The 18,739-nt window shown below is 45.0% G+C and overlaps 1 protein-coding gene across 1 annotated transcript in view; it reads left to right on the top strand.

Moving 5' to 3' along the window:
• Nucleotides 1-10,581: 10,581 nt before the first annotated feature.
• Nucleotides 10,582-18,739, top strand: part of LOC311120802 (F-box only protein 10-like) — a gene marked incomplete at its 3' end in the record, with an annotated part of 13,002 nt that continues 4,844 nt past the window's right edge. Inside the window, exons 1-6 of the mRNA XM_084195381.1 lie at nucleotides 10,582-10,715; nucleotides 12,655-12,905; nucleotides 13,205-13,475; nucleotides 14,199-14,333; nucleotides 15,315-16,163; nucleotides 16,298-16,447. Coding sequence (XP_084051507.1) covers nucleotides 12,679-12,905; nucleotides 13,205-13,475; nucleotides 14,199-14,333; nucleotides 15,315-16,163; nucleotides 16,298-16,447 — 1,632 coding nt within the window. The remainder of the gene's footprint in view (nucleotides 10,716-12,654; nucleotides 12,906-13,204; nucleotides 13,476-14,198; nucleotides 14,334-15,314; nucleotides 16,164-16,297; nucleotides 16,448-18,739) is intronic.

Below are 18,739 nucleotides of genomic sequence, written 5' to 3'. Positions count from 1 at the left end.
ACCCTTTAAGTCTTTACTGAAGACTCATCTCTTCAGTAGGTCCTATGATTGAGTGTAGTCTGGCCCAATGGTGGAAAAAGTACTCAAATCTCATACTTGAGTAAAAGTAAAGATACCTTAATAGAAAATGACTCAAGTAAAAGTGAAAGTCACCCTGTAAAATACTACTTGAGTAAAAGTCTAAAAATATTTGGTTTTAAATATACTTAAGTATCAAAAGTAAATGTAGTTGCTAAAATATACTTAAGTATCAAAAGTAAAAGTGAAAGTACAAATAATTTAAAATTCCTTATATTAAGCAAACCAGACGGCAACATTTTCTTGTTTTTTTAAATCTACAGATAGCCAGGGTCACACTCCAACACTCAGACATCATTTACAAACGAAGCATTTGTGTTTAGTGAGTCCACCAGATCAGAGGCAGTAGGGATGACCAGGGATGTTCTCTTGATAAGAGCGTGAATTTGACCATTTTCCTGTCGTGCTAAGCATTCAAAATGTAAAGAGTACTTTTAGGTGTCAGGGAAAATGTATGGAGTAAAAAGTACATTATTTTCTTTAGGAATGTAGTGAAGTAAAAGTAAAAGTTGTCAAAAATATAAATAGTAAAGTAAAGTACAGATACCCCCCAAAAAACTACTTAAGTAGTACTTTAAAGTATTTTTACTTAAGTACTTTACACCACTGAGTCTAGGTGCTTGGCAAGGTACTGGAGTGATGAACCGCCCTTGCTGTCTCTGCCTGGCCGGCTCCCCTCTCTCCACTGGGATTCTCTGCCTGGCCGGCTCCCCTCTCTCCAGTGTGATTCTCTGCCTGGCCGGCTCCCCTCTCTCCACTGGGATTCTCTGCCTGGCCGGCTCCCCTCTCTCCACTGGGATTCTCTGCCTGGCCGGCTCCCCTCTCTCCAGTGGGATTCTCTGCCTGGCTGGCTCCCCTCTCTCCAGTGGGATTCTCTGCCTGGCCGGCTCCCCTCTCTCCACTGGGATTCTCTGCCTCTAAACCTATTATAGGGGCTGGGTCACTGGCTTACTAGTGCTCTTTCATGCCGTCCCTAGGAGGGGTCTGTTACGTCGTGCCAGGCTTTTTTCACTATACTCGACTGGAGTGGGTGGAGTCATCTTCTGACGTCATCTTCCTGTCCGGTCTTGCGCCCCCACGGGATCGTGCAGTGGAGGAGATCTCCGTGGGCTGTACTCAGCCTTGTCTCAGGGTAGTAGGTTGGTGGGCTGTTGATATCCCTCTGGTGGTGTGGGGGCTGTGCTTTGGCAAAGTGGGTGGGGTTATATCCTGCCTGGTTGGCCCTGTCCGGGGGTATCGTTGGACAGGGCCACAAAGTCCCCCGACCCCCCCTGTGTTTCAGCCTCCAGTATCTATGCTGCAATAGTCTGTGTGCCGGGGGGGGGGGTTGGCTAGGGTCAGTCTGTTATATCTGGTGTTATTCTCCTGTCTTATCCGGTGTCCCGTTTGAATTTAAGTATGCTCCCTCTAATTCTCTCTCTCTCCCTCTCTCCCTCCCCTCCCGGAGGACCTGAGCCCTAGGACCATGCCTCAGGACTACCTGGCCTGATGACTCCTGTCTGTCCCCAGTCCACCTGGTCGTGCTGCTGATCCAGTTTCAACTGTTCTGCCTGCGGCTATGGAACCCTGACCTGTTCACCGTACGTGCTACCTTGTCCCGGACCTGCTGTTTTCGACCCTCCCTCCCTCCCTCTCTCTCCCTCCCTCCCTCTCCCTCTCTCTCCCTCTCTACCGCACCTGCTGTCTTGACATCTGAATGCTCAGCTATGAAAAGCCATCTGACATTTACTCCTGAGGTGCTGACCTGTTGTACCCTCTACAATCACTGTGAAAAATTCATACAAACCTGTTTTTGCTTTGTCATTATGAGGTATTGTGTGTAGATTGATGAGGGAAAGAAATGGAAAAAGTGGAAAAAGTCAAGGGGTCTGAATACTTTCCCAATGCACTGTATATCACGGTTGCAAGGCATATGAACTAACTGGTTATAGAGCAAACAATGCAATTATCACAACCCATAGGTTGTAATATGGCTTTTCTTCTGGCTTTCCCAGTGATTTTACCCACACACCACGGATACGGATTGGTGTCTAGCAGTAGGTTAGTTGTCTAGTGATACTGGTGTCTAGCAGTAGGTTAGTTGTCTAGTGATATTGGTGTCTAGCAGTAGGTTAGTTGTCTAGTGATATTGGTGTCTAGCAGTAGGTTAGTTGTCTGGTGATATTGGTGTCTAGCAGTAGGTTAGTTGTCTGGTGATATTGGTGTCTAGCAGTAGGTTAGTTGTCTAGTGATATTGGTGTCTAGCAGTAGGTTAGTTGTCTGGTGATATTGGTGTCTAGCTGTAGGTTAGTTGTCTAGTGATATTGGTGTCTAGCTGTAGGTTAGTTGTCTAGTGATATTGGTGTCTAGCAGTAGGTTAGTTGTCTGGTGATATTGGTGTCTAGCAGTAGGTTAGTTGTCTGGTGATATTGGTGTTTAGCTGTAGGTTAGTTGTCTAGTGATATTGGTGTCTAGCAGTAGGTTAGTTGTCTGGTGATATTGGTGTTTAGCTGTAGGTTAGTTGTCTAGTGATATTGGTGTCTAGCAGTAGGTTAGTTGTCTGGTGATATTGGTGTCTAGCAGTAGGTTAGTTGTCTAGTGATATTGGTGTCTAGCAGTAGGTTAGTTGTCTAGTGATATTGGTGTCTAGCAGTAGGTTAGTTGTCTAGTGATATTGGTGTCTAGCAGTAGGTTAGTTGTCTAGTGATATTGGTGTCTAGCAGTAGGTTAGTTGTCTAGTGATATTGGTGTCTAGCAGTAGGTTAGTTGTCTAGTGATATTGGTGTCTAGCTGTAGGTTAGTTGTCTGGTGATATTGGTGTCTAGCAGCAGGTTAGTTGTCTAGTGATATTGGTGTCTAGCAGTAGGTTAGTTGTCTAGTGATATTGGTGTCTAGCAGTAGGTTAGTTGTCTGGTGATATTGGTGTCTAGTAGTAGGTTAGTTGTCTGGTGATATTGGTGTCTAGCAGTAGGTTAGTTGTCTAGTGATATTGGTGTCTAGCAGTAGGTTAGTTGTCTAGTGATATTGGTGTCTAGCAGTAGGTTAGTTGTCTAGTGATATTGGTGTCTAGCAGTGGGATAGTTGTCTAGTGATATTGGTGTCTAGCAGTAGGTTAGTTGTCTAGTGATATTGGTGTCTAGCAGTAGGTTAGTTGTCTAGTGATATTGGTGTCTAGCAGTAGGTTAGTTGTCTGGTGATATTGGTGTCTAGCAGTAGGTTAGTTGTCTGGTGATATTGGTGTCTAGCAGTAGGTTAGTTGTCTAGTGATATTGGTGTCTAGCAGTAGGTTATTTGTCTAGTGATATTGGTGTCTAGCAGTAGGTTAGTTGTCTAGTGATATTGGTGTCTAGCAGTAGGTTAGTTGTCTAGTGATATTGGTGTCTAGCAGTAGGTTAGTTGTCTGGTGATATTGGTGTCTAGCAGTAGGTTAGTTGTCTAGTGATATTGGTGTCTAGCAGTAGGTTAGTTGTCTAGTGATATTGGTGTCTAGCAGTAGGTTAGTTGTCTAGTGATATTGGTGTCTAGCAGTAGGTTAGTTGTCTAGTGATATTGGTGTCTAGCAGTAGGTTAGTTGTCTGGTGATATTGGTGTCTAGCAGTAGGTTAGTTGTCTAGTGATATTGGTGTCTAGCAGTAGGTTAGTTGTCTGGTGATATTGGTGTCTAGCAGTAGGTTAGTTGTTTAGTGATATTGGTGTCTAGCAGTAGGTTAGTTGTCTGGTGATATTGGTGTCTAGCAGTAGGTTAGTTGTCTGGTGATATTGGTGTCTAGCAGTAGGTTAGTTGTCTGGTGATATTGGTGTCTAGCAGTAGGTTAGTTGTCTGGTGATATTGGTGTCTAGCAGTAGGTTAGTTGTTTAGTGATATTGGTGTCTAGCAGTAGGTTAGTTGTCTAGTGATATTGGTGTCTAGCAGTAGGTTAGTTGTCTGGTGATATTGGTGTCTAGCAGTAGGTTAGTTGTTTAGTGATATTGGTGTCTAGCAGTAGGTTAGTTGTCTAGTGATATTGGTGTCTAGCAGTAGGTTAGTTGTCTAGTGATATTGGTGTCTAGCAGTAGGTTAGTTGTCTAGTGATATTGGTGTCTAGCAGTAGGTTAGTTGTTTAGTGATATTGGTGTCTAGCAGTAGGTTAGTTGTCTAGTGATATTGGTGTCTAGCAGTAGGTTAGTTGTCTGGTGATATTGGTGTCTAGCAGTAGGTTAGTTGTCTAGTGATATTGGTGTCTAGCAGTAGGTTAGTTGTCTAGTGATATTGGTGTCTAGCAGTAGGTTAGTTGTCTAGTGATATTGGTGTCTAGCAGTAGGTTAGTTGTTTAGTGATATTGGTGTCTAGCAGTAGGTTAGTTGTTTAGTGATATTGGTGTCTAGCTGTAGGTTAGTTGTCTAGTGATATTGGTGTCTAGCAGTAGGTTAGTTGTCTAGTGATATTGGTGTCTAGCAGTAGGTTAGTTGTCTAGTGATATTGGTGTCTAGCAGTAGGTTAGTTGTCTATTGATATTGGTGTCTAGCAGTAGGTTAGTTGTCTATTGATATTGGTGTCTAGCAGTAGGTTAGTTGTCTAGTGATATTGGTGTCTAGCAGTAGGTTAGTTGTCTAGTGATATTGGTGTCTAGCAGTAGGTTAGTTGTCTAGTGATATTGGTGTCTAGCAGTAGGTTAGTTATCTAGTGATATTGGTGTCTAGCAGTAGGTTAGTTGTCTAGTGATATTGGTGTCTAGCAGTAGGTTAGTTGTCTGGTGATATTGGTGTCTAGCTGTAGGTTAGTTGTCTAGTGATATTGGTGTCTAGCAGTAGGTTAGTTGTCTAGTGATATTGGTGTCTAGCAGTAGGTTAGTTGTCTGGTGATATTGGTGTCTAGCAGTAGGTTAGTTGTCTAGTGATATTGGTGTCTAGCAGTAGGTTAGTTGTCTAGTGATATTGGTGTCTAGCAGTAGGTTAGTTGTCTATTGATATTGGTGTCTAGCAGTAGGTTAGTTGTCTAGTGATATTGGTGTCTAGCAGTAGGTTAGTTGTCTAGTGATATTGGTGTCTAGCAGTAGGTTAGTTGTCTAGTGATATTGGTGTCTAGCAGTAGGTTAGTTGTCTAGTGATATTGGTGTTTAGCAGTAGGTTAGTTGTCTAGTGATATTGGTGTCTAGCAGTAGGTTAGTTGTCTAGTGATATTGGTGTCTAGCAGTAGGTTAGTTGTCTAGTGATATTGGTGTCTAGCAGTAGGTTAGTTGTCTAGTGATATTGGTGTCTAGCAGTAGGTTAGTTGTCTAGTGATATTGGTGTCTAGCAGTAGGTTAGTTGTCTAGTGATATTGGTGTCTAGCTGTAGGTTAGTTGTCTGGTGATATTGGTGTCTAGCAGCAGGTTAGTTGTCTAGTGATATTGGTGTCTAGCAGTAGGTTAGTTGTCTAGTGATATTGGTGTCTAGCAGTAGGTTAGTTGTCTGGTGATATTGGTGTCTAGCAGTAGGTTAGTTGTCTGGTGATATTGGTGTCTAGCAGTAGGTTAGTTGTCTAGTGATATTGGTGTCTAGCAGTAGGTTAGTTGTTTAGTGATATTGGTGTCTAGCAGTAGGTTAGTTGTCTAGTGATATTGGTGTCTAGCAGTAGGTTAGTTGTCTAGGGATATTGATGTCTAGCAGTAGGTTAGTTGTCTAGTGATATTGGTGTCTAGCAGTAGGTTAGTTGTTTAGTGATATTGGTGTCTAGCAGTAGGTTAGTTGTCTAGTGATATTGGTGTGTAGCAGTAGGTTAGTTGTCTGGTGATATTGGTGTCTAGCAGTAGGTTAGTTGTCTAGTGATATTGGTGTCTAGCAGTAGGTTAGTTGTCTAGTGATATTGGTGTCTAGCAGTAGGTTAGTTGTCTAGTGATATTGGTGTCTAGCAGTAGGTTAGTTGTTTAGTGATATTGGTGTCTAGCAGTAGGTTAGTTGTTTAGTGATATTGGTGTCTAGCTGTAGGTTAGTTGTTTAGTGATATTGGTGTCTAGCAGTAGGTTAGTTGTCTAGTGATATTGGTGTCTAGCAGTAGGTTAGTTGTCTAGTGATATTGGTGTCTAGCAGTAGGTTAGTTGTCTAGTGATATTGGTGTCTAGCAGTAGGTTAGTTATCTAGTGATATTGGTGTCTAGCAGTAGGTTAGTTGTCTAGTGATATTGGTGTCTAGCAGTAGGTTAGTTGTCTGGTGATATTGGTGTCAAGCTGTAGGTTAGTTGTCTAGTGATATTGGTGTCTAGCAGTAGGTTAGTTGTCTAGTGATATTGGTGTCTAGCAGTAGGTTAGTTGTCTAGTGATATTGGTGTCTAGCAGTAGGTTAGTTGTCTGGTGATATTGGTGTCTAGCAGTAGGTTAGTTGTCTAGTGATATTGGTGTCTAGCAGTAGGTTAGTTGTCTAGTGATATTGGTGTCTAGCAGTAGGTTAGTTGTCTATTGATATTGGTGTCTAGCAGTAGGTTAGTTGTCTAGTGATATTGGTGTCTAGCAGTAGGTTAGTTGTCTGGTGATATTGGTGTCTAGCAGTAGGTTAGTTGTCTAGTGATATTGGTGTCTAGCAGTAGGTTAGTTGTCTAGTGATATTGGTGTCTAGCAGTAGGTTAGTTGTCTAGTGATATTGTTGTCTAGCAGTAGGTTAGTTGTTTAGTGATATTGGTGTCTAGCAGTAGGTTAGTTGTTTAGTGATATTGGTGTCTAGCTGTAGGTTAGTTGTCTAGTGATATTGGTGTCTAGCAGTAGGTTAGTTGTCTAGTGATATTGGTGTCTAGCAGTAGGTTAGTTGTCTAGTGATATTGGTGTCTAGCAGTAGGTTAGTTGTCTATTGATATTGGTGTCTAGCAGTAGGTTAGTTGTCTATTGATATTGGTGTCTAGCAGTAGGTTAGTTGTCTAGTGATATTGGTGTCTAGCAGTAGGTTAGTTGTCTAGTGATATTGGTGTCTAGCAGTAGGTTAGTTGTCTAGTGATATTGGTGTCTAGCAGTAGGTTAGTTATCTAGTGATATTGGTGTCTAGCAGTAGGTTAGTTGTCTAGTGATATTGGTGTCTAGCAGTAGGTTAGTTGTCTGGTGATATTGGTGTCAAGCTGTAGGTTAGTTGTCTAGTGATATTGGTGTCTAGCAGTAGGTTAGTTGTCTAGTGATATTGGTGTCTAGCAGTAGGTTAGTTGTCTAGTGATATTGGTGTCTAGCAGTAGGTTAGTTGTCTGGTGATATTGGTGTCTAGCAGTAGGTTAGTTGTCTAGTGATATTGGTGTCTAGCAGTAGGTTAGTTGTCTAGTGATATTGGTGTCTAGCAGTAGGTTAGTTGTCTATTGATATTGGTGTCTAGCAGTAGGTTAGTTGTCTAGTGATATTGGTGTCTAGCAGTAGGTTAGTTGTCTAGTGATATTGGTGTCTAGCAGTAGGTTAGTTGTCTAGTGATATTGGTGTCTAGCAGTAGGTTAGTTGTCTAGTGATATTGGTGTTTAGCAGTAGGTTAGTTGTCTAGTGATATTGGTGTCAAGCAGTAGGTTAGTTGTCTGGTGATATTGGTGTCTAGCAGTAGGTTAGTTGTCTAGTGATATTGGTGTCTAGCAGTAGGTTAGTTGTCTAGTGATATTGGTGTCTAGCAGTAGGTTAGTTGTCTAGTGATATTGGTGTCTAGCAGTAGGTTAGTTGTCTAGTGATATTGGTGTCTAGCAGTAGGTTAGTTGTCTAGTGATATTGGTGTCTAGCAGTAGGTTAGTTGTCTAGTGATATTGGTGTCTAGCAGTAGGTTAGTTGTCTGGTGATATTGGTGTCTAGCAGTAGGTTAGTTGTCTAGTGATATTGGTGTCTAGCAGTAGGTTAGTTGTCTAGTGATATTGGTGTCTAGCAGTAGGTTAGTTGTCTAGTGATATTGGTGTCTAGCAGTAGGTTAGTTGTCTGGTGATATTGGTGTCTAGCAGTAGGTTAGTTGTTTAGTGATATTGTTGACCATCATCAGCTGATCCAGGAGAAAAAAAACAAATACTGATAGAAAATAATAAAGCTAAATAAATGTCTCGTACTTCTGGCTATGAATGGAGAACACCATTACCCACAAGCACCTGGAAAACAAAGCAATGAGCCTATGAATGGTTACAGAGAACACCATTACCCACAAGCACCTGGAAAACAAAGCAATGAGCCTATGAATGGTTACGGAGAACACCATTACCCACAAGCACCTGGAAAACAAAGCAATGAGCCTATGAATGGTTACAGAGAACACCATTACCCACAAGCACCTGGAAAACAAAGCAATGAGCCTCTGAATGGTTACGGAGAACACCATTACCCACAAGCACCTGGAAAACAAAGCAATGAGCCTATGAATGGTTACGGAGAACACCATTACCCACAAGCACCTGGAAAACAAAGCAATGAGCCTATGAATAGTTACAGAGAACACCATTACCCACAAGCACCTGGAAAACAAAGCAATGAGCCTATGAATGGTTACGGAGAACACCATTACCCACAAGCACCTGAAAAACAAAGCAATGAGCCTCTGAATGGTTACGGAGAACACCATTACCCACAAGCACCTGGAAAACAAAGCAATGAGCCTATGAATGGTTACAGAGAACACCATTACCCACAAGCACCTGGAAAACAAAGCAATGAGCCTATGCATGGTTACAGAGAACACCATTACCCACAAGCACCTGAAAAACAAAGCAATGAGCCTATGAATGGTTACAGAGAACACCATTACCCACAAGCACCTGGAAAACAAAGCAATGAGTCTCTGAATGGTTACAGAGAACACCATTACCCACAAGCACCTGGAAAACAAAGCAATGAGCCTATGAATGGTTACAGAGAACACCATTACCCACAAGCACCTGGAAAACAAAGCAATGAGCCTATGAATGGTTACAGAGAACACCATTACCCACAAGCACCTGGAAAACAAAGCAATGAGCCTCTGAATGGTTACGGAGAACACCATTACCCACAAGCACCTGGAAAACAAAGCAATGAGCCTCTGAATGGTTACGGAGAACACCATTACCCACAAGCACCTGAAAAACAAAGCAATGAGCCTATGAATGGTTACGGAGAACACCATTACCCACAAGCACCTGGAAAACAAAGCAATGAGCCTATGAATGGTTACAGAGAACACCATTACCCACAAGCACCTGGAAAACAAAGCAATGAGCCTATGAATGGTTACGGAGAACACCATTACCCACAAGCACCTGGAAAACAAAGCAATGAGCCTCTGAATGGTTACGGAGAACACCATTACCCACAAGCACCTGGAAAACAAAGCAATGAGCCTATGAATGGTTACGGAGAACACCATTACCCACAAGCACCTGGAAAACAAAGCAATGAGCCTCTGAATGGTTATGGAGAACACCATTACCCACAAGCACCTGGAAAACAAAGCAATGAGCCTCTGAATGGTTACGGAGAACACCATTACCCACAAGCACCTGGAAAACAAAGCAATGAGCCTCTGAATGGTTACGGAGAACACCATTACCCACAAGCACCTGGAAAACAAAGCAATGAGCCTCTGAATGGTTACGGAGAACACCATTACCCACAAGCACCTGGAAAACAAAGCAATGAGCCTCTGAATGGTTACAGAGAACACCATTACCCACAAGCACCTGGAAAACAAAGCAACGAGCCTCTAAACAGCTGACAGACAAAAGCAAACAAGGATAAATGAATGGATGCATCGAATGCATTGGAATAAAGGCAATTTTTTTTAATCAAGGGCGCGTGGCAAACAAATGGCGTAAATGAGGAAGTACAAAGGAAAACCTATGGGTTTGAAGGAGTTCAGCTGAGGCCTACATTCAGCACTACCGAGTGGACAGCGCAACTACATCTAAATAAATGGAGACGTGGGGGGTGTTCGTTTCATTTGGAAGCTTTTATTTTCATATTTACCACTGTAAAACATATTTACCACCACATTTTAAAACAAATAGAAGAATGGTTAAATTAGCATTATTTAGGTGAGCCAAGGGGGGCCAGTATGAAAAAATAAAAAATAATGTATGCACTCACTAACTGTAAGTCGCTCTGGATAAGAGCGTCTGCTAAATGACTAAAATGTAAATATAAATGTCTCATTCAGGGGAGCTCTTCTCTCTTCTCTAAATGTCTCATTCCCTCTCTCTTCTCTCCTTCTTCATCCTCCGCTCGCTCTCCCTCCCTCCCTCCCGTTTCCCTTCCCCTCTCTCTTCTCCTCCACCCTCCCGTTTCCCTTCCCTCTCTCTTCTCTCCTTCTTCATCCTCCGCTCGCTCTCCCTCCCTCCCTCCCGTTTCCCTTCCTCTCAGTTCTCTCCGTCTTCATCCTCCGCTCGCTCTCCCTCCCTCCCCTCTCTGTTCTCTCCATCTTCATCCTCCGCTCGCTCTCCCTCCCTCCCTCCCGTTTCCCTTCCCTCTCTGTTCTCTCCGTCTTCATCCTCCGCTCTCCCTCCCTCGCTCGCTCCCGCCCAGTGCAAGGGGCGTCCCTGGTTGGTTTCCATGGCTCGCCTTGCCGTAAAGTGAGGGAAAATGTCTGATTCCTCTCCGTGTATCTAGTCTTGATCCCGACACAGGCGTTGTTCCGATCATTCGCAACAACAAAAAAAGCATGGCTATTAGAACTATCTACCTAATTCAAAACCACGCTGGGATGTGTGGGGCTTCATCCAAGTGACTTTAACACGGGTAAGACGTCAAATATAGCCTCGTCTACAATGTAGTGAATCCTACGTGTAGTGAGTATTCGTTTGCTAGCTATATCGCTAGGTACGTCCACAAAACGTAGATGGGGGCAGCTAAATGGTTGCCGTTATATGCTACAATATAGCCAGCCAATAATGAATGTTCTTAGAACGTTCCTTTACCGATGTTGAAACAAAGTTGCGCCCACGACGTTCCAATGTTATTACCAGTTGCCATCCCGACGCTGTGTTGGTAGTTGGTCCGAATTCCCTTGACGATGATGACGCGGTGACAGAAAGACAGTCCTATGTAACTTCATCCTCATCACTGGCCTTTAGTTAAGACGTTAGCTTGTTCCACAATGTCACCTGACCCGACGACCAGTCATTGCTCCAGGAGAGAATGAGCAGAGAGCCTCTGTCTTTAGAGGTTGAGACCAATACAGGACCTCTCATCATTCATGATATAGGCAGTGGAAGAACCCATCACAATGAAGTTTAGGTCTATAGGTCTAGTATAAACTAACCTAGTCTGTCTGTCTGTCTAGGTCTAGTCTAAACTAACCTAGTCTGTCTGTATAGGTCTAGTCTAAACTAACCTAGTCTGTCTGTATAGGTCTAGTCTAAACTAACCTAGTCTGTCTGTATAGGTCTAGTCTAAACTAACCTAGTCTGTCTGTCTGTCTGTCTAGGTCTAGTCTAAACTAACCTAGTCTGTCTGTATAGGTCTAGTCTAAACTAACCTAGTCTGTCTGTATAGGTCTAGTCTAAACTAACCTAGTCTGTCTGTATAGGTCTAGTCTAAACTAACCTAGTCTGTCTGTCTGTCTGTCTAGGTCTAGTCTAAACTAACCTAGTCTGTCTGTATAGGTCTAGTCTAAACTAACCTAGTCTGTCTGTATAGGTCTAGTCTAAACTAACCTAGTCTGTCTGTATAGGTCTAGTCTAAACTAACCTAGTCTGTCTGCCTGTATCTAAACTCACCTAGTCTGTCTGTCTGTCTGTCTAGGTCTAGTCTAAACTAACCTAGTCTGTCTGTATAGGTCTAGTCTAAACTAACCTAGTCTGTCTGTATAGGTCTAGTCTAAACTCACCTAGTCTGTCTGTCTGTCTGTCTAGGTCTAGTCTAAACTAACCTAGTCTGTCTGTATAGGTCTAGTCTAAACTAACCTAGTCTGTCTGTATAGGTCTAGTCTAAACTCACCTAGTCTGTCTGTCTGTCTGTCTAGGTCTAGTCTAAACTAACCTAGTCTGTCTGTATAGGTCTAGTCTAAACTAACCTAGTCTGTCTGTATAGGTCTAGTCTAAACTAACCTAGTCTGTCTGTCTAGGTCTAGTCTAAACTAACCTAGTCTGTCTGTCTGTCTGCCTGTATCTAAACTAACCTAGTCTGTCTGTCTGCCTGTATAGGTCTAGTCTAAACTAACCTAGTCTGTCTGTATAGGTCTAGTCTAAACTAATATAGTCTGCCTGTCTAGGTCTAGTCTAAACTAACCTAGTCTGTCTGTATAGGTCTAGTCTAAACTAATATAGTCTGCCTGTCTAGGTCTAGTCTAAACTAACCTAGTCTGTCTGTCTGTCTGTCTGTCTGTCTGTCTGTCTGTCTGTCTGTCTGTCTGTCTGTATCTAAACTAACCTAGTCTGTCTGTATAGGTCTAGTCTAAACTAACCTAGTCTGTCTGCCTGTCTAGGTCTAGTCTAAACTAACCTAGTCTGTCTGTCTGCCTGTATAGGTCTAGTCTAAACTAACCTAGTCTGTCTGTCTGTCTGTCTGTCTGTCTGTCTGTCTGTCTGTCTGTCTGTCTGTCTGTCTGTATCTAAACTAACCTAGTCTGCCTGTATAGGTCTAAACTAATATAGTCTGTCTGTCTGTCTGTCTGTCTGTCTGTCTGTATAGGTCTAGTCTAAACTAACCTAGTCTGTGTCTGTCTGTCTGTCCCCAGGTGCCCACCCCCTCTTTCAGAGCCATGTCATTGGGCAGCAGTGGAAGCAGCAGCAGCAGTGGCGGTGGAGGTGTCAGCCTCCCAGTGGAGGTATGGCGTGTGGTCCTGGCCTACCTACCCCTCCCAGGGCTGGGCCGCTGCAGCCTGGTGTGCAGGGCCTGGAGAGAGCTGATCCTCTCCCTGGATAACACCCGCTGGAGACAGCTCTGCCTGGGCATGCCCGAGTGTCCCCGACACCCCAACTGGCCCAGGTACCGTAGTGGAGATGGACGTTCTCTCTTCAACTATAACAGGGTTCTTCAATTCCGGTCCTGGAGGGCCCGAAACACTTCTGTTTTTTTTATTTCTACCTGGTAGTTAATTGCACTCACCTGGTGTGTCCCAGGTCTGAATTAGCCCCTGATTAGAAGGAGAGGATGGAAAAACAGAGGTGTTTCGGCCCTCCAGGACCAGAATTGAAGAACCCTGAACTATAAGGTCCTCGTCCACATACTCTAACCCTGTGTGTCTGTTTGCCTGCCTGTCTGTCTGTCTGCCCACATGTACCCAGCCGGCCCCACCTGGAGCCGTCATCCTGGAGAGAAGCCCTGAGGCATCATGCCCTCGCCAGTCGTACCTGGTCCTACCACGCCCACCCTGAGCTCCAGCCCTCCGCCTGCCTGCACCTGTTCCGCCGCCGGAGGAAGGAGAGGAGGGTGTGGCAGGTGGGGCCTGGGCGGGAGCTGGAGACGCTGAGGGTGGCGTTGGGTGTAGCGGGGGCGTACGACCGGGTGGTGCTGCACCCCGGGGTGTACGAGGAGCAGGCGGAGCTGCTGCTGAAGGTGACGGACTGATTGTTTCTGTTAATGATGAGTTTCTGGTATTGAGGAAGTTCAAGATGCAAGAATTTACTTAAGACATTCTGTTGGAGATTTTATACCAAGTGTTTATTGGATCACGAGCTCGTGGGTTCATCTAACAAACGGACATGGCTTTGCCCTTCGTCAGTTGAACTGACTTGAACAAAGAAAACACTCTACCTTATATACCCTTCTATTAACCCTCTTCCTGGCATACATCTGGTAACCCTCCATGGGCGCTCCCTGTCTTTGATGTTCATCACTCTTTACCCCAAAGTCACTAACCTGCCCATCACTCATGCTATCCTAAACATCACTAATCTACCTTGACGTAATGGAATGTAGACCCATTATCGACTAACTCTTGACTTTCACGATACCATGACATGACATCATTACACTATAAAAAACATCATATCAGTTTCTATAGGTTGTCTTATCATTTATTACTGCCACAATGTCTAGTTAAAGGGTCTGTCTGGGATTCATACATCAATTTCTAGACATTTAAATTAATTATATATTCTTTATTATTGTTTGAACTGCAGATTGTCCCTTTAAATTCATCTGGAGCTGGAAACGATGTGTTTAATATCTGTTAGTATCAAGTAAACTGTGTTTAATATCTGTTAGTATCAAGTATTGTAATGTAATAAGAGCTGCAATTTTTTGATAAATGAAAATCTTGACCTTTGACCCTGCCAGGTGCCTGTGGAGGTGGTGGGGTTAGGGAGGCTGGGGGAAGTGGCTCTCCTAGTCAGTCTGGACCAGCAGTGTCCCACAGCCAGGCTCTGCAACCTGGTCTTCATGCCTGCATGGTTCTCTACCGTTGTATACAAGGTACATCAAATCAGATCACATTTATTTATAAAAACCCTTTTTTTTACAACAGTAGTTGTGACAGTGCTTTACAGACTGGCTGGCTGACCGGCTGGGGTGTCTGGCTGGCTGGGGTGTCTGGCTGGCTGACCGGCTGGGGTGTCTGGCTGGCTGGGGTGTCTGGCTGGCTGACCGGCTGGGGTGTCTGGCTGGCTGACCGGCTGGGGTGTCTGGCTGGCTGACCGGCTGGGGTGTCTGGCTGGCTGACTGGCTGGGGTGTCTGGCTGGCTGGGGTGTCTGGCTGGCTGACCGGCTGACTGGCTGACTGACTAACTGGCTGGCTGACTAACTGGCTAGCTGACCGGCTGACTGGCTGACTGACTAACTGGCTGGCTGACTAACTGGCTGGCTGGCTGACTGGCTGGCTGGCTAACTGGCTGGCTGGCTGACTAACTGACTGGCTGGCTGACTAACTGGCTGGCTGGCTGACTAACTGGCTGGCTGACTAACTGGCTGACTAACTGGCTGGCTGGCTGACTAACTGGCTGGCTGACTGGCAGGCTGGCTGACTAACTGGCTGGCTGACTGGGTGACTAACTGGTGTGTCAGTCAGTCAGTTCTGTGGCTTTAAGCCTTTAACTGGGTTTGCTCTGCACCTTTAGAGGCTCTTAGCAGTGGTCATCTGTTAATACTCTGTTAGAGCTTGCTGCAGTTTCACATTATCTCTCTCTCTGTCTCTCTCTCTCTGTCTCTCTCTCTCTCTGTCTCTCTCTCTCTCTGTCTCTCTCTCTGTCTCATTCTCTCTCATTCTCTCTCTCTCTCTCTCTCTCTCTCTCTCTCTCTCTGTCTCATTCTCTCTCTCTGTCTCATTCTCTCTCTCTCTCTCTCTGTCTCATTCTCTCTCTCTCTCTCTCTCTGTCTCATTCTCTCTCTCTCTGTCTCATTCTCTCTCTCTCTCTCTCTCCTCTCCCTCTCCCCCACTCTACCTCCTCCCTCCCCCAGACGTCGTCAGGTCACGTCCAGTTGGACAACTGTAATTTCGAGGGAGCTCAGCTGCAGGTCCGAGGGCCAGGAACCTGCCACGCCCGCTTCTGCTCATTCTCACAGGGAAGCTCCACCCACTTCCTGGGCGTGGCCCTCAGCCTATTGGATAGCTGTGATTTCTCAGGAAGTGATTCGGCGTCCGTGACGGTTGAGGGCGCTCCAGTGACAGAGCGGAACTGGGCCTGTAAACATCTGGCCGCTCTGGCCCGAATCTCCACATCCTGGGCCTCGCCTGGGAGTGGTAGCCCAGCTGGAGACACCCTGGGCGGGCATTCTGGAGCCACACAGCCCCCTGGGGTTACCTTCACCCTGGAGGACTGGAGGAAAGGAGAAACGGAGAGGAGGAGGAGAGGAGGAGGAGGAGGGGGGGAGGAAGGAGTGTGTCAGGATACGGTGATTGAGGACGGCTGGAGCGACAGCGCTCCTAGCGAGGAGGAGGAGGAGGAGGAGGAGGAGGAAAGAGGAGAGCAAGGTTCAGGACAAGGCAACAACAGTCTAAACTACAGAGTGGCTCACAGTCACCACAGCCTCTCTCATCTCCTCAGACCCAACCAGGACGACAGCCACCCCCCCTCCTCCCCCGACTCCCCCCCGCTGACCCCTGACATCCGAACCCTGACCGAGGAGCTGCAACGCGACCCCGGAGCCCAAGCGCTGGTCGAGACAGTGCAGGGTTGCGTGCTGAGGCGCTGCCTGTTCCGGGACGGCAAGGGCGGTGTGCACGTGTGTAACCACGGAAACGCCCGGCTGGAAGGAAACGTGTTCCGGGGGCTGACCTATGCGGTGCGCTGCGTCCAGAACACCACGGTAACCAGACAGGGTTGCCCGATCTGATCGGTCGGTTGGTTGATCGATGGGTCGGGTTGAGTGATATATGTCCTGCCTGTTAACTGGATGTGTTTTTAGATAGTAATGTTGATCAAAGATGATTTGTGTTCCAGATGGTGATGCTCCGTAATGAGGTGTGTGAGTGTCGTGCGTCGGGGGTGTTCCTGCGCCTGTCGGCTCAGGGTCTGATCGCTGACAACAACATCCACTCCAACGGGGAGGCGGGGCTTGACATCCGCAAGGGGGCGGACCCCATCATCCTGGTAGCTCTAGTTCATTCTGTTTCTATCTGCAACGTTCAGTGGGTTTCACATCCCTGATGTCTATATATCTATCCTGTGGGTTTCACATCCCTGATGTCTATATATCTATCCTGTGGGTTTCACATCCCTGATGGTCTATATATCTATCCTGTGGGTTTCACATCCCTGATGTCTATATATCTATCCTGTGGGTTTCACATCCCTGATGGTCTATATATCTATCCTGTGGGTTTCACATCCCTGATGGTCTATATATCTATCCTGTGGGTTTCACATCCCTGATGTCTATATATCTATCCTGTGGGTTTCACATCCCTGATGTCTATATATCTATCCTGTGGGTTTCACATCCCTGATGTCTATATATCTATCCTGTGGGTTTCACATCCCTGATGTCTATATATCTATCCTGTGGGTTTCACATCCCTGATGTCTATATATCTATCCTGTGGGTTTCACATCCCTGATGGTCTATATATCTATCCTGTGGGTTTCACATCCCTGATGGTCTATATATCTATCCTGTGGGTTTCACATCCCTGATGTCTATATATCTATCCTGTGGGTTTCACATCCCTGATGTCTATATATCTATCCTGTGGCTTTCACATCCCTGATGTCTATATATCTATCCTGTGGCTTTCACATCCCTGATGTCTATATATCTATCCTGTGGGTTTCACATCCCTGATGTCTATATATCTATCCTGTGGGTTTCACATCCCTGATGGTCTATATATCTATCCTGTGGGTTTCACATCCCTGATGGTCTATATATCTATCCTGTGGGTTTCACATCCCTGATGGTCTATATATCTATCCTGTGGGTTTCACATCCCTGATGTCTATATATCTATCCTGTGGGTTTCACATCCCTGATGGTCTATATATCTATCATGTGGGTTTCACATCCCTGATGGTCTATATATCTATCCTGTGGGTTTCACATCCCTGATGGTCTATATATCTATCCTGTGGGTTTCACATCCCTGATGTCTATATATCTATCCTGTGGGTTTCACATCCCTGATGTCTATATATCTATCCTGTGGGTTTCACATCCCTGATGGTCTATATATCTATCCTGTGGGTTTCACATCCCTGATGTCTATATATCTATCCTGTGGGTTTCACATCCCTGATGGTCTATATATCTATCCTGTGGGTTTCACATCCCTGATGGTCTATATATCTATCCTGTGGGTTTCACATCCCTGATGTCTATATATCTATCCTGTGGGTTTCACATCCCTGATGTCTATATATCTATCCTGTGGGTTTCACATCCCTGATGGTCTATATATCTATCCTGTGGGTTTCACATCCCTGATGGTCTATATATCTATCCTGTGGGTTTCACATCCCTGATGTCTATATATCTATCCTGTGGGTTTCACATCCCTGATGGTCTATATATCTATCCTGTGGGTTTCTCATCCCTGATGTCTATATATCTATCCTGTGGGTTTCACATCCCTGATGGTCTATATATCTATCCTGTGGGTTTCACATCCCTGATGGTCTATATATCTATCATGTGGGTTTCACATCCCTGATGGTCTATATATCTATCCTGTGGGTTTCTCATCCCTGATGTCTATATATCTATCCTGTGGGTTTCACATCCCTGATGGTCTATATATCTATCCTGTGGGTTTCTCATCCCTGATGGTCTATATATCTATCCTGTGGGTTTCTCATCCCCGATGGTCTATATATATATCCTGTGGGTTTCACATCCCTGATGGTCTATATATCTATCCTGTGGGTTTCTCATCCCTGATGTCTATATATCTATCCTGTGGGTTTCACATCCCTGATGGTCTATATATCTATCCTGTGGGTTTCACATCCCTGATGGTCTATATATCTATCCTGTGGGTTTCACATCCCTGATGGTCTATATATCTATCCTGTGGGTTTCACATCCCTGATGGTCTATATATCTATCCTGTGGGTTTCACATCCCTGATGGTCTATATATCTATCCTGTGGGTTTCACATCCCTGATGTCTATATATCTATCCTGTGGGTTTCACATCCCTGATGTCTATATATCTGTTTCCACTCTAGTACACAGCAGCTTGTCAAATCATATGTCTTTCATCTGGTAGAAGTTAGAGGACATGGTGATCTGTCTGTCTGTCTGTCATCTGGTAGAAGTTAGAGGACATGGTGATCTGTCTGTCTGTCTGTCTGTCTGTCTGTCTGTCTGTCTGTCTGTCATCTGGTAGAAGTTAGAGGACATGGTGATCTGTCTGTCTGTCTGTCTGTCTGTCTGTCATCTGGTAG

The sequence above is a fragment of the Coregonus lavaretus genome (genome assembly GCF_964263955.1).
Source record: "Coregonus lavaretus genome assembly, contig: HAP1_SCAFFOLD_5264, whole genome shotgun sequence".
Taxonomy (NCBI): domain Eukaryota; kingdom Metazoa; phylum Chordata; class Actinopteri; order Salmoniformes; family Salmonidae; genus Coregonus; species Coregonus lavaretus.
The sequence above is the reverse complement of the archived record's forward strand: the minus strand, read 5'-3'. Positions and strand labels throughout refer to the sequence as shown.